Genomic DNA, 16,513 nt, shown 5'->3' with positions numbered 1-16,513 from the left:
CTGCTGTTTGCGTGATAAAGCAGGCAAGTCCACCAATTAGGATAGAAGTCTATCTGCTCCCTTTTTCTTTGCTGGCACTCTCTTATGGCAGGGTAGTAAAAGCCAAAAGGGAGGGGCTTATCATGATAGTGGGATCTTACTGTGCTGTTGAAAAGGTGATGGTGTTTTTTTGGGAGGGGGGGAGGGGGAGGAGAGGAGATATGCAAAGCTTCAGCTTTCTTTCTTGTCGATCCTATTCGTAGATCTGAAAAACAAGTGGACAATGCCAACCTTAATTGGGCATCTCTCTGTCTCTCTTACGTGGATCATTTGGGTCGCCAGGTCGGTTTACAATTGGCAATAGGACCCGGTATAGGTATGTATAAGAATGGTGAGGGAAGATGAGGGAAAGGATAAAAGAACATGGTAGTGGTCTTATTACAGTAGTACTAAGGCAAAGCTTATCCGCATTGCTTAGGGTGGGCACCATTCCTGCAATTATCTACAATTTTCTTTACCTATATATTTTTTAGTAATTTAATGAGGGCCATAATTTGGAGACTAATTTGATGTTGTACCTTAAGTTATTTTTATTATAAAATAAAACTAACATATCACATAAAATTATATTAATTTATAATTTTTTTTTTAGATATAACACTTCTCGCAAACAGTAGTTGTTCAACATCTTAGATTGTTTATTGGCAATGTGAATTTTAGCATTAAACAAAGAGAAATCTACTGTTATAACGGTCTCTCTGGGAAAAAAAAAATAAAAAATCTCTAAAAAAGAGATACATGTGAAGTCACTTTAAATTTTTATTTATCTTCCGCTCTGAAATTCGGACATAAAAATTAAGAGAACTTTGATCGATAAAGTTAGGACAATGCTAGAGAATTTTCACTGAAATTTTCTACCAATCAGTGTAAAGTTTTTTTTATTTTTTTTCAATTTTTCTTTCACCATTTTTTAAACTATTTAAATATTTTTAAAAAATAAAAAAAAATCATATATTCATTTAAAAACACTTAAGTTAAAAAATAATAAAAATTAAAAAACATTTCGGTAGAGATTGCGTGGAACTAGTATTTTCCATAAAGTCATTGGGAAAGTGATGATGACAATCTTAGCGTCATGCGGTCATATCCATTCCATTAATTATTGGCTTGGCACCTCACACGAGACAAGGAAATAGTGCTACAGAGAGTCAATAGAACATTGGATTGCCGTACTACTGTGAAGGGATGGTGACTCCGTGTCTAATTAAATTATGGACATTTGATCATATCAATTCGAATTCATTCGTATTAATTTATTTAATAATTAATTAAAAATATATTAATACGACATAATTGATTTGTTTATTTTAAAGTAAATAGATTGAACTAAAATATATAAATTATTTAACCTGATTAATATAATTTTACATAAAAATTAAAATCTATATTTATTAATAATCACAATATCTTAAAAAATATATATAAATATTTTTCAAATTTTAACATGATAAAACTAATATTACAAACTATACAATAAAAAATATGAGCATATGTCTAAAATTACAATTCTAACAATAAAAATATAAGTATACTAAAAAATAACAATATTACAATTTAACAATAATAAAATTTTAATTTTGAAATAAATTCTAAACGAGTCAAAATGTGTTAATTTTGGGTTAAGCATGTTGACCCGTTATTGACCTATTTATAAATTTTGTTTTAACAAATTAACCTGTTTTAACCAGAATTCGTTATGATCAAACCAAAACCCGCTAATCTCATATCATGTTTTTGTTGGGTTACGGGTTATGTCACAAATTACCACTCTTACAGTACTATGTCTTTTAAAGATAATGATATATTTATTCCTTCCTATCACTTATTTATTGTTCTATAGTGTGTATTTGAAATTTTTATTTTTATTTTATTTTCTTTGAAGTATTTTTTTAACATCTTATGAGTGGTATGAGATAGTAAACTTATCATTATCCCTCTTTTAAAGCTCTAAAACGTTACACAATTTACTTTGTGTGAAAATTGATATGGCCAACTCATCGCTATGGGTCAAAGCCCAAGAGCATTCGGGTGAGTATTCCTTGATAAAAATAAAAATAAAAAAAATTGTAACTTTTATTTAGGAGTGTAATCGGTCATGTTCGATCTAGTTTTAGACATATTTTAAAACTAAATCCGTATATATCGATTTTGAGATTTGAAAAACTAATACTGCACCAGTTATATCTCTAAATTGGCACTTCTGAGTTTAGCGGTTCTAGTCGAGTTTAGCCTGGTTTTTTCGATATATTATATAGCATATATAATATAGTATATATATTATAGTATATAATAATATAGTGATCATAATATATATTATAATTATATTATATACTATAGTGGTATATTATAATATGTAAAATAGTGATATATTATCTTATATTGTAATATATAGTGATATATCAAGTATATTGTAATACATAGTGATATATTATTAGTATAAAAATAGAGTAATGTAGTGATAATATATAGTTATTTATATAGGATTTTAATTTTTAATATTATATCAATTAGTAATTTATCATATAATACAATACAATATAAAAATCACTATTATTTATAGTCTATGATAATACAATACAATTTATCATAGTAATTTATATATAAGAATTATACATAAATAAAAAATTAAATATATATATATATATATATATATATGTATATGAACCAGTTTGATCTGACTTGGTCTGGTGTTAATAAATAGAAAATTAGAACTGGACTAATTTTGACCAATTTTGAGAAAATAGAATTGATACCTATACCGGACATAACCCACCGGTTTGTTCTGCTTTCCCTCACTTTTTTTTTTTTAATTTTTTTAACGCCTACCTCTATTGGATGATCTTTCGGATGAATGCCTTCTATAGATGGATCAACCATTTGAGATGAGAATTCCAATGTCCCCAATTTGTTTGTTTAAGAGTCGAAGTCAACATTACATGCAGCCTCCCTTAAACCTGGTTTCAAGGTTTCGCAAGATTCATATTCCACTATCTCGAGTGCAATCTCAATTCAAATGGCCATCAGACTTGTGCTATCACTGTAGAAACCAGGAAGATAGACCAAAAGGAGTGTTAGAATTGTTGAAAATTTGGATCTTTCAAATTTACCCCCTTAAGATCTACCATTTGTGGGAATAACAAGAAAAATAGAGAAATAATAACAACACAAGATATTTATGTGGAAACTCCTAAACAAAAGAAAAACCACCAAACCCAAAGAAGAAAATCTATTATGTGAAAAATTATTATAATCACAAAATTTTTCTCTTCACCCCAAATACACCTACAAACCGTCCCTACTAGCAAAATTTTAACTTCTCACCTCTTTCCCTTTGACAAAAAAGGTCAATAGATGAATTTAATTAAAGTTAAAAGTTACTAGAGTTTTCAACTGTAAGTTTAAACTAAGGAAGTTTAACCCCTTTATATAGGCATTGGGGTCTTGCTCATTTTTGTTTCCCACCCATGTGGGACTAATCAAAGGAGCAAAAAACTCAACAATTTCTACCTTGTGAATTTGACTGGTCCCACAGCCAAACTCTACCTCAATGAAGATTTTCATAACTTCTGCTATCACGCTCTACCATAAAAGCATATCCACTTAGAATAAACCAATTCCAAATATTTCACTTCGGTCCATGTCGAAAACAACCTTACTAAGAATTATGGTATAACTTTCATGTTTGGTTTTCCTAAAAGTTCATTAGCCATCGACATGAATTTCCACCACACACCTTGCATTAATGTCAAACCAATGTCTGTGTGCAAACTTGTGGACCCGCTAACATTAACACATTCTCTATCATGACAACTTTTATAAATTAACAGCATGTCACAAGGACGTACATGTCCATTTTTAAAGATCAAAGTCTTCCATGGAGAGAGACACAGCGTTAGCATAATTTCCAGTATCTCTATTTACTGACTTAGAGCTACTTGCCGAACCTACTCCTTATACTAGCCGCTTCACCAATTGCTAGTATTATTGTTGACTTTAGGGGTTGATCTGTCATTCAATGCCTTATATAATCCAATTTCTCCACCACATTCCTGACATCGCTTTGATGAATTTTATTATTAAAATAAATAGTACCTCACTAAGTAAGTTCTTAGGAAAGATTGGAAGATCACAATGGAAACATTTAAATTTTCAATCTCCTAGACAAAATATGTATCCATACTACCACACCAAAACTCCACTCCACAAAAAGAATCTAATGGCTCTGATACCAATTGTTGGAAATTTGAACATCCCAAATTCACCCCTTAGGATCTATCCTTTGTGGGAATAACAAAAAAAATAAAAAAATAATAACAATACAAGATATTTACGTGGAAACTCCGAAACATGAGAATAACCACCAGACTCAGATAAGAAAATCCACTATGTGAAAAATTATTACAATTACATAATTTTTCTCTTCACTCCAAATACACCCACAAAACTTTCACACTAGCAAAATTTTAACTTCTCACCTCTTTCCCTTTTACATAAAAGGTCAACAGAGAAATTTAATTAAAGTTAAAAATTATTAAATAAGCTTTCAACTAGGACTGTTCATGCGGGCCGGATTTGGCCTGGCCCAGCCCGGAAACTGGATAACCGGAATTCCGGTTATGGGTTTCGGCCCGGATTTGATCCGGACCGAAATCCGCATTAGACAAGCTGGATTTATCCGGTCCGAACCCGGGTAAGAAACCCGGGTTCCGTATTAGTAACCCGGTATAACCGGGTTTGTATAAAAGGAAAAAAAAAATTTACTTTCCCCTCCCCAGGCCCCGATCCTTCCCCCCCCTCTCACGCGAAACCTAGCCGCCACTTCGTCTCAGGGTTCGCTCACGCGAAACCTAGCCGCCGCTTCGTCTCAGGGTTAGTTGATGGAGAGAGAGCAGATATGGGAAGAAGATGGAAGTGCTTCGCTCGAAGGTCTTCGTCCCTAACTGACCTCTCTCTCTCTCTCTCTCTCTCTCTCTCTCTCTCTCTCTCTCTCTCTGTGTTTTGAGCCCCGAAAACCTAGGGTTTTTTCCTTTTATTTCTTTGTTGATTTGGATCTGTTTTGATGAGAATGTTTGAATGTATTTTAGGGTTTTGTTGTTTGAATGTTTGAATGTTTGAATGTTTGAATGTTTTGATGAGAATGTAATTTGCGTTAAAGACGCCCAACTCTGGGCGACACAGTATTAAAAGCAAAAGGATTTTGGTAGAAGCCTCGAAACTTTGAGGGGATCCAACCCAGTCGATGTCTGGAAACTAAACTCCAAATTACCTGTGAAGATCTTTGTGGATGTATTTTCCCTTACATTTGGTTCAGGATTTTATTTTTGTTTTCCTTTCACAGATCAATGTCACAAACAACATTTATCCCTCAATATTTATTACTTTATTCATGTCGATGTTCTGTTAGGCAATATAGGTTCTAAAGAAAACCTTCAAGAAGTTGGACCATGATGTAAATATAGAGAATTTTATGTGTTCAAGGTACTATTGTATTGATCAATCTGTAAATTTTATGGTAATCTTATTCTTGCAAGTTTTCATTTTAACTGAAATATCTGAAAATTTTGATGCTGTAGAAAGAAGTTTCAGATGTGGCGATGGAAGAAGTTCAGGGTGATGGTTAAAAAAAAAAAAAAAAACCGGGTTTAATCCGGAACCCGGAATCCGGGTTTTGAAAAATCCGGATTCATCCGGGTTTCGGCCCGTTTATGATCCGGATTAACCCGGTCCGGGTTCTGGCCCGGATTTGAAATCCGGATTCCGGTTTGGGTCTACCCGGATTTCCGGGTCGGAACCCGGATGAACAGGCCTACTTTCAACTGAGAGTTTAAACTAAAGAAGCTTAACCCCTTATATAGGCATTGCAGCTTACTCCTTTTCATTTTTTACCCATGTGGAACTTACTAAAGGAGCAAAAAAACCAACAAGAATACCATTTTTCTAATTATATGATCAAATGGTTCATGATACTTTGGATCCATCTATCTAGCTATACGTTAGCCGATCCACTAACATGTGTACGTGGACCAATACGGTACTGAAGACAACGGTTGCTTGACCATTGCTCGGCAAGTATATATGGAACTAAAAAACAGAGCCTCTTCCAGACTCCCGCTTTGTTTTATTTATGTTTTATTTATTTATTTTAACATTTGGAACACAAGGAATGCACTCAGAAAATGGAAGTGAAGTATTAGGCAATATCCACTGATCGCATGTCAAACACCTTACACAGTACTCATTGGATCAATTCTCCTGTAAGCAGTCACATTGGGGAACCATACACTCATATGGTGGTCATGGATGATGATATTTCAAAATATCATCCTCCGAGAGCAGCAGCTCAAGCGAAGGAAATGATGGGGTGCAAAAAACCCCGTAATTACCTCTACATTTGCATGCAATCCTCAACCTACTGATCAATGAAACACGTACGTATGCTTTTGAAGACCAAAACATGATACACAACCGCATTAAAAATCTTTCTATGAAAAGTGGTGTATATGGGATTTATTGCTAAGTACATGCATAAGGAAAAGCGTTTTAGGAAGTGAATTCATGTACGTGGTCAGTTTAAAAAATACATATTGGGTTCACTTAAAATCCTCCACGGCCCTTTGGGATTCTGCAGAAAAATGAATTGTAATCAATTCAACAAAAATCGAATATTGTAGATATGTATGCGTGCATAATTTGCCAAGTTGCTACCTCATGTGTTGTAGGGGACATTCCCATTGCCAAGTTATCAATATGATGCACTAATAAAGACATAACATATCATTATTTACTGTACAAATAGTCCTTTGGATAACCATTGCCAACCAATTATGATAGCCTCTCCTTTTAATTATTTCTTCTGAGTTCACCATTCATTTTTCTTTCTGAGCAACCATTTCTGTCCCCGGCCTGATTATCAGTAAGAGTACTGTGTTTTTTTATTTTTTGGGAAAGTTTTGATTATAATGACCCTACGTGCCCAGCTGGGACGACGATGTGAATTTCCCTCAAATCTTTGCCGTTTGATTCTAAACGATTGACCTATTTGATGGATCTATATATCTTACCTACTGGGAATATATCATTCTGATCATCTTTTGTTGGATAAATATTGACTAAATTATGTGGTCCTAATTGAATAAGCAAACCAGACCCATATGGTTAGCACATGCTTTGCACTGTTTACTAAGCACATACACATAATAACATGCTGAAATGACAAAAGTTAACCCCTCTTTGGGTATATATGCCCCACTGAATCCATCATTGAGTATGTGGGCCACGCGTACGTACGGTATGGGAGGGGGAAAACTGCATTGTAGAGGGGTAGAAACTACATTAATTCCAGGGGAAAAACAACGAAACCAGCTAATTGGCAGGTGAGTGCGTTAAACTGATTGAGAAATAGTTGTGTAAAAATAGCATTACTATCATTTTTCTTTTCACTTGTCAACAATCATGATTTCATTCACCTAAAATAAAATTCAGCGTCCATGTGCTCCGAATAAGCACCATAAAGAAAAAAGAAATTAACTGTAGGAATTAAACTTTGTGCGGCAATGCAAGTAATTTAGAGACAGAAAATACTTGGTTTTAGACGTTCTTTAAATTATCGTACGTGCTGGCCTTTTGAACTGAGGTTCTTTGAAATCTTCCATCTTTATTTGATGGTCTAGTTTAATCCATGTCTGATTAAAGAGTACTTTTGACATGTCAATATTATTCAGAATTCAGGCGTTTTTAACTATATAGATTTTGAAAGGGTGTGGACTGTGGAATATGATCAGTCTTCTAATCTAAGATCAGAGATTATCAGGTGCCGCCGGCCAATCAATATATAATAATTTCCTCAGAAATAGTGGGGTCATGAGACAATCGTGGAAGTAATTTCATGTATATATAATACAAGTGAATTTTGCCGGCCGTTTAAGACGTGGCCACTTGCACCTCAAATTGGAAAGTTATATAAGTGGGTCAACACTCAACATCGATTCCTTGGTGGTTGCTCAGATACTTAGTACAGGCTGATCTATAAGAGATTAACGTTTTCAAGGGTCAATGGTGTTTAAGATGGTAACTCGTGACTTGGATCAATCAAACAGCTTTACCCACTTGTGGAATAATAAAGCTGAGGCTGATCCAAAGCAATTATGGTTCATAGGCCTTTTCAAATCCATGATTTGAAAGAGAGATCAAGGGAGGGAATCTGCTAATCATTTCTCCTGTAGAGCTGAAAAAATCCCATCACATCTACTTCATATCTATATATATATGTATCTTTTTGGGATGTTTGAATTTTCACACTGCGCCTCTGAAAATCTTTGATAATATTACACTCATTGGAATGGAAAACCACCCAAAGTTTCAAAAGAAAGTTGGGGGGGCTCCCACCATCAACCTAAAAATTAGCCTTTCACAACAAAGTAGTGATTCAGGTTTCAGCTTGATGATCAGCTGGTCAGAGAACCTCAGAAAAGAATTTCCTGTTTTTTTTCCATGGTGGAGCCCATCTTAGAAATTGGTCATGTTAGACATGAGTACCCTCTTTCGACATCACCCACCATTAATATCAACAAGCATCCATAAAAGAAACCTCCAAGCTCGAAGAGAAGTGAGATAAAGCATAAATAGTCCGTCTTGATTAATGGAGACTGTCTCCATCCCTCCCAATCTTTTCTTTGCACACTGTGATTCGCATTAGCGAGTTGGAATTACATTCAACAAAAGAAAAGAACAAGTATCAGTTTGCAGAAAAATATTTTATATTTTGATTACTACCTTTTTGAGGGTGCATATTATAATTTGTTAAGAGTTTGAAAATAGATAAGGAGAGCGTAAATTACTACAGCTTGGAGATGCACAGAATATAACGAACTCTTCGATCGATCTCTTGATGAAGACCTTCTCGATAGAAAAGCAATATTGATCGATGCATGGGGAATATTATCAGATTACAATTCACGGGCATTTCGACTTTCATGATTGGTGTAACAGCATATATATAGAAATTACAGCAAAAACAAAACAAAAGAACAAGTATTAGTTTGAAGAAAAATATTGCCAATCACGTTTAGTACCACGTACAGTAGTGGCAGATCATTAAGAGGAAAACAAATGCTACGTCGACGTCTTTAATTCCTGTTTATCGTCCAAATACCTGGCCCCTTCTGTTATCAACACACGTAACACAGATCGTTGAGCTCGGAAATAGCTTGACCTAGCTAGGTAGGTAGTTTGAATACTCCGACGACGTACGTTAAGTGGATTACCCGGCCAGTTGGTTTTGTGGCCAATTTTCCCGAATTTCTTTTATAAATCCTTGGGACTTAACATGCATAGTGCAATACTTCAACGTATAAGCGGATCCGAGCAGCTTTACGTGATTGTGGATTGCTATATATTCCAAAAAACATCAAATTAGCACCAGGTCAGCTGAGTTGACTGTAGTTTAGAAAAATTGTGGAATTAACTGAAGTTGCATTTTGGACTTCTAAAAACCAAGAACTTAGATGCAACTGATTTCTGAAAACTACTTAAAGCAAGATTGAAACATGAGATGCTACTGATTTTTTTTTTTCAGTGTGTTTAAAGATGATAAAGCAATTCCGATCTTCCCTATCGATCAAATTGCTGCATGTATAGAGGAGGTTAAAGGTAATCTGTTGGCCTCTGATCTGACTAAAATCTAGTGCTTAACTACATGTTAGTCTGATTGCTAATCTATATCCAAGAGGCTGTACTGCCAGTCATTGTCAGCACACTTGGTCGGCTGGTCCTGAGAAGGATAAACATAAGCTGGCGCAATTGAGTTGAAGTGACAATACTCATCTAAGCTAAGATCAGCTGTCTAAAACTCAAATCAACAAGATTGGTGCAGTACTGCAATCAATTATTAATAGATTGCAGTTTATTGCAAGTACTATTTGATGCATATATAGTGGGATATCACCATAGATCTTATGGCTCCTTTTTTATGTTCTGAAATTCTATCCTCTGGCATATGGCCCTAATCTTGGATATTTAATTAAATTGTATGATTGACATGATTTCTGATATCTTCGTAGTGATTTGTCGTATAGTGTGAGACCCATTTTATATTATTATTTTTCTAAAAAAAAAAAAAAACCCCAAAATACATCTATTGATAGTAATCATTTGTCTTTTGGGCTTCTGATTGGGAATTGGGGTTGGCCTGTGTCGGGACTGGGTTTTGTCTCCGAATAAGTGTGGGCCGTGTGGCCCTAGTTCTCTTATTGTTGCAATAACAGTTGACCGATATGGCGTCTCAGAAGAAAGTTCTATTATTTGGGCTTAGAATCCAGTTTCCTTATTTGGGTTTAATAAGTTGTTTTCCTAGTTGGGCTCAAAGTGAGGTTATCTTAATAAAAGCAGAGAGGGCGAGCCTAATGGTCGTGTGAAAATTTGATTTGACCGAACCGTAGCTCGAGTCAATTCAAGATTAATTCTTTAAATTCATGTACTAAGTAATTAAGGATTCCAAGTAACAAAAAATAGACATCTTTCAGTCCGGAATTAATTGAATATTCCAAAGTAATTGAACACAAAAATCAGCAATTACAGCTAATTTACACGGTAGACCACAACTAATGGTACGTTAATTTTGACAGTTAAAGACCAAATTTAAGCCACAAATATTAGGTTGTTTTTGTGCAATGCTTATATATATATACTAGGTCAATATATATATATACATATATATACTAAGTCAGGAGCACGTACAAAATACATTTGACTAGTTGGATTAAACATGTTTTTTACAAAAATAATATAGTGTTTAAAAAAAAAACTTGATTAATGAATAATTTAATGCATAGAGACAAAAAAGTAAACTTTAGCAAATATTTTTGGACAATGATAGGTTGGTAAGTATAATAATTACATATTTAGATACATTAAAAAATAAAAAAATTAGTTAAAATTAAAGTCAAGATACATTAGAATGACGTAGATAAATAAAAATAGCATCATTGCTACCACAATAAATACTACCACCACACTTAAAGAACGAATAAGATTTGAAAAGTTTTTGGGATGTTGGACAATAAATTGAAATCACGTGTTTTTATATAATTTTTTTAATCTTGACCTATCTGAACAGATATTGTTTAGAGTTGAGTATTTTTCTTTGTAGTTTTTTTTTTTTCATTTTGTACTTGCTGTTCTTTATGTCCATTTTTTTCTACATATATGAACATTTATACTCAGATTAAGATCTGAGTGTTTTAGGGAAACGCGTGAGAGGGTGGATTTGAGGGGCATAGGTACTAGATAGAGAGGCAGACATCGGAGAGTAGGAGAGGTTCAAGATGAGGGGATAGAGGGAATCAAGAATGAGAGAGAGATAGTGGTAGAAAAAGATAATTGTATCCCTAAAACAAGAAAGTAATGGACTTAAAGAAAAAATAAAAAAAATTACTTTAACAGTTAGATATACACTTATTATAATAAAATAGATATATATATATATATATATATATATAGTTACATATAACATGTCATTAATTAGTCCTGTTTGGCATAGAGTAATAATGCTAAATGTACTTATGATTTTATTTGTAATTTTATGTATAATATTTATTTGATCAGTTTTTTTAATTTAAATTATAATATTTAATGTCAAATTTTATAATTTTTAATATATCAATAATTGATATGTAAATACGTATTATTATGTAAATAAAAATTAGAAATACAAATTGCAATTTTCTTCTGCACATGCCACTTTTTCTTGCAAGCTAGGTAAAAGTTAAAACTTTTGAATTTCTTTCGTGGAATGAACGTCGCAGAATTTTCGAATGATTGGACTGTATTAACCCTATATATAATATTATAATACGATAATTAAGGTGTGTGCTTTTGACCTTGTCAAACAGAGAAAATATAATAAAGCCTGGAGAAGGGGACCGTTGGCTTGAGCTAGCTAGCTAGCTGTAGTGACGAATTACAAGGAAACGAACCAGTTAATATCATGTGGGCCAATTTACAGTGCTAGGAAAGGAACTAGTTAATGTCACACACACATACACACATATAGCGAGATTTTAATTGGTCGCGGTTTTTTTGAACTTTTTAAAATAAAACGTTCTTACTTATTTATAATATTTTCTACTATTATTATTATTATTTTGCTTTCCTTGATTTTCGGAGATTTTTTATTTATTTTTTATAAATATTTTAACCTTATTAACTAATCATATATATATATGTTGTGTTAGACTTTAGGCATGACGCAGTAATTACAAATTAATTGTTTGATTCACATGCATGCATGCGCGCAGTAGCTGCAGTCTGGTTATAGAAAAGCAACGTAAAACCATGAGAAACAATAAATTAAGGTCTAGTTTATGATGATGATATTGATGCGTCACTCACTCGGCCTTTGAATGCCCACCAAATTCAATGCACCTTCTTTACCCATTTACTTCACAGTCAATATTATTTATGTCTTATATGAGAAAAACTATATATCCAAATTTTGGAATCATCTTCCAGAATTCTTGCTTTGTCAACATGATTAGTAAGGTATAGTCTGAGTGTCATGATAACTCATCCCAATGTCGCAAAAAAAGCACACGAGAACGTAGGCCTAAGTACTAGCTGTACTGATGAAGCTTACGCAGCGTGGAAAGCATCCAACCACCAACCCCTAGCCTAGGAAGTCGAACCCTACTAGCACATGGCCCATTATGGTTAATTACGCGATGGAAACAAGGTCATGATCAATACCGTCTGGCGGGTGCCATATCATGACATGCGACATTCTTGTATAATAAACCTATAAATTTAATAAAAGTTCCCAAATAAATACATACATGATTGATTTCGTGTCTACATTAGACTCCTTAAAACAACTAGCTGATCATTCTTTTTCCAACATATACATTAATTTAGACGACTTCTAAATGTATGAACGTTAACATTGGAGGTGATCATCATAGGATCGATGGAGCTCATCTAAATAATTTGAAGATGTGCTCAATCGCTAAAATCTTGATTTTTTCCCTAGCCTGTTACATGGCAACAAAGTAGTACTAGAGCTGCATTAATTATGTGTTCCTAATCTCTTCTCATGGCATTCTTTCTCTCTTCTTGTTGATCATTTGGCCACCTACCCAAAAGGAAAAAATTTCCTAGTTTTAGATAATTTTTTTATCTGTTAGAGTCTTGTCGCTTTTGCTTCTAGAACTCTGCTTAAATTACAATCATGATGATGGATTTGATCATGTACGTACACCTATCTCAATTTCAACATGGTATTAGGGGATGCTTGAAAAATAAGATGAGATGGAAATTTTGTAAATATTAGTAAGATAGTTTGTGAATAATAGTGAAATAATTTGAGTTAAATATTTATTAAGTTTTAGAAAATGAGAAAGAAAAAGTTAAATAAAAAATATTATAAAGTTAAAATATTGTTAGAATATAATTTATTATTATTATTTTTATTTTAAAGTTTGAAAATATTGAATTATTTAATGTTTTTTATTAAAAGTTTGGGAAAGTTATAAGGATTAGTTTAAAAATATTTATATTTAAATGATATTTAGGAAGAAAATGAGATGGGATGGGTTAGAAATTGTTACCAAACATCCCCTTAATTTCAACCATTCATGTTGATGTCGGGGGGTTGATGTTAAATATCATGTTACGTACTCATGTGTCAAGTGTGGTTAATGCATGTTGTTCATGATTTTTACCATGGAAAATGATAGCATCGCTACTATCATATGCCTAATCATATTTTTTTTTTAATTTTTTTAATGGTTAAAGAAATGACTGTTAGTGAAATTATATATTTTTATTTTTTAATAATTAAGGATGTTTAAAAAATGTTTAAAGAAAAAGAAAAAAAATAAATAAAAAAACTCATTTATATTAATATATAGTTGATGGACACATTTGATAGTCATCCTAACATTTTCCTTTTACTATATTTACCAAAAAGAATTTGATTAATTAGACTGTAAAAAGATGAACGCATACTACATGCATGACGATCTTCTTATCAAAATATCGTGACAATAAGATATATCATAGATAGATTGGCATGATATCTCATGCACACCTAGGGGCGCGCGCGCACACACGCATGATATATATATATATCAAATTATTAATATAGGTATAATTAATGCGTTTATAACGTAATATATGCGGGGTAGAATATTACCCGTCCACGGAAATCAGCAGCCCTAGATATTATTATCTTAGTTGATTCTGGACTAAGAAAGACAAGAAGAAAAACCCTTCTCTCCCATTCTGGCATGCTTAGTTTCTGGAATTTTTTATATAAAGGTTGTGCCATACCTTTTTATTAAAATATTCAAATCACTGTTCCGGAAACCATGTCTATCTTTCAGCTTTTTTAATCCTCCGTCCTTCTCTCTCTTTCTCCCCCTCTCTTTCTTCTATATCCTATTGGATTCTAGAGAGAGAAGCTATAGCATCAGGCTCAAATCAAAACCAAGATAACATGGGGAGAGCTCCTTGCTGTGATAAAGCAAACGTCAAGAAAGGGCCATGGTCACCTGAAGAGGATAACAAGCTCAAGTCATATATAGAGCAGCATGGCATCGGTGGCAACTGGATCGCTCTACCACAAAAGATCGGTAATTGATACTCACCTTTTCCACTTTTTTCTTTTCTTTTCTTGTTAGAAACACATATGATTGAACTGCAGTGAGCTTGTTTATATATATCTTACATGCCATGTTAATTTGTGCTGAATCAGGTCTTAAGAGATGCGGCAAAAGTTGCCGGCTTAGATGGTTAAACTATCTCCGCCCAAATATCAAGCATGGAGGATTTTCAGAAGAGGAAGATAACATAATTTGCAGCCTCTATATCAGCATCGGAAGCAGGTAAATTCTAAATTATCCGGCCCTAGACTATAATTATAGCTTATTTATTTAACAGTTTAGGCCCAAGAGAGATCGTATACAGTGTTGTATTTTCTCTGTCAAACACTTTTGTTTTCATGAGCAGGTGGTCTATTATTGCAGCACAATTACCAGGAAGAACGGATAATGACATAAAGAACTACTGGAACACAAGGCTGAAGAAGAAGCTTCTTGGCAAGCAGAGAAAGGAACAACAGGCTGCTCGTAGAGGTAGCAGCCTAAAGCAGGAGATGATGAAGAGATCAGGCGGTGGGAGTTCCATGGTTCCTAACAGTAGTAATAACCAAAACCCTCAATGGCCAGGGATGCCGCCTACACTGCTGGCACCCATACCATACTCAAACCAAGATCCTCGTTTTAATGACCATGCATCTATCAGAAAATTGCTTATCAAACTTGGAGGAAGATTTTCTGAGGCCGATCTGCCAATCCATCATGGGACAAGTACTGATAATCATTTCGCAAATTATAATACTACCAGCACTGGTCAACAAATATATCAGGCTGTCAATATCCCAACTTCTTCCGCAGATGCATTCAACATCACTGGCAGTGCTACTCAATTTGCACAAGCCCAGTCCTACGTGGATGAGGCAGCAGAATTAAACGTGCTGCAAGGAAAAATTAGCAGTTTTCCGGCAGAGCTTGATCCGGAAATCGTATACAACAATCCACAAGGACTATATGGGCTAGAATTCTTATGTGGGGAAGGCATCGTCGATAATAGAATTGGCACTACTGGTACTTCCGGTACTGAAAGTAATTTTTGGGGAGAGATGAGCCCTCTGGTTTATCCTCCGGTAGCTTCCAACTATGGAGGTATGCAACAAGGAACTCTACAAGAATGTGATTTCGGAGAGCTAAGGTACCACCGAGCAAATTAACTTGCTACAATATGGACACGCGGTAAAAATTCTAGCAACTGGAAAGTGGTGTTAATGGACTCTAAGAGAAAACCCTAATAAACTCAATGGCCGGTAATATGTTTGCTCTATCCATGCTACTACTGAACTATATATAGTACTTTGTCTACTATTTTGTGAGTGATAAGCTAGCACTTTTATTGGGTACTGTACATAATGGGGGGTTTTTCAGCTTCTGCTCCATATTCATTGGGAACATTTAAGTGGGTAGTTATGAACTCTTGCTTCTAAAATAATGAAGAAGTGATTGAGTTGGTTGTTATTGCTGGTTTAAATCAAAACTTGCTGGAAAATCCTAGCTAGCTAGCGAAGTACATTCTAATTGTACGTAACATGAAAACATTGCTCATATAGATGATTGATCATGGCCTTTGACTTATTAGGCAGGAGTACTTACTAATTAAGCTTAAGTTGATTAATTATATTCCACATTCCAGATAAGGCTGCATTAACTAGTAGTACTGCATGGTGTACGTCTTTATGTATGTATATATGTGTCTATATGTATGTATGTATGTATGTATGTATGTATGTATGTATGTATTCTGCATACATATAATTTGTATCTTATATACATATCTTATACATTATAAACATTAAGACCGGCCGTGAGAACATGACCTCATTTCTAATTAG

The 16,513-nt window shown here is 33.9% G+C and overlaps 1 protein-coding gene across 1 annotated transcript; it reads left to right on the top strand.

Moving 5' to 3' along the window:
• Positions 1 to 14,260: 14,260 nt before the first annotated feature.
• LOC122318301 (transcription factor RAX3-like) lies at positions 14,261 to 16,139 on the top strand. The gene is made up of 3 exons (XM_043135536.1): positions 14,261 to 14,663; positions 14,786 to 14,915; positions 15,040 to 16,139. Exons 1-3 carry the CDS (start codon positions 14,528 to 14,530, stop codon positions 15,836 to 15,838), a joined length of 1,065 nt encoding a protein of 354 aa, XP_042991470.1. The 5' UTR covers positions 14,261 to 14,527; the 3' UTR covers positions 15,839 to 16,139.
• The last annotated feature ends 374 nt before the right edge of the window (positions 16,140 to 16,513 follow it).

This window comes from Carya illinoinensis, chromosome 8 (assembly GCF_018687715.1).
Source record: "Carya illinoinensis cultivar Pawnee chromosome 8, C.illinoinensisPawnee_v1, whole genome shotgun sequence".
Classification (NCBI taxonomy): Eukaryota; Viridiplantae; Streptophyta; class Magnoliopsida; order Fagales; family Juglandaceae; genus Carya; species Carya illinoinensis.
This window is presented reverse-complemented; position numbering and strand designations above follow the sequence as displayed.

Bases quoted from the DNA above. Each gene is read 5' to 3' on its own strand.
- LOC122318301 (XM_043135536.1), top strand. From the start codon at position 14,528: ATGGGGAGAGCTCCTTGCTGTGATAAAGCAAACGTCAAGAAAGGGCCA. The intron at 14,664-14,785 runs GTAATTGATACT...GTGCTGAATCAG, and splicing joins CGCTCTACCACAAAAGATCG to GTCTTAAGAGATGCGGCAAA. The intron at 14,916-15,039 runs GTAAATTCTAAA...TTTCATGAGCAG, and splicing joins TATATCAGCATCGGAAGCAG to GTGGTCTATTATTGCAGCAC.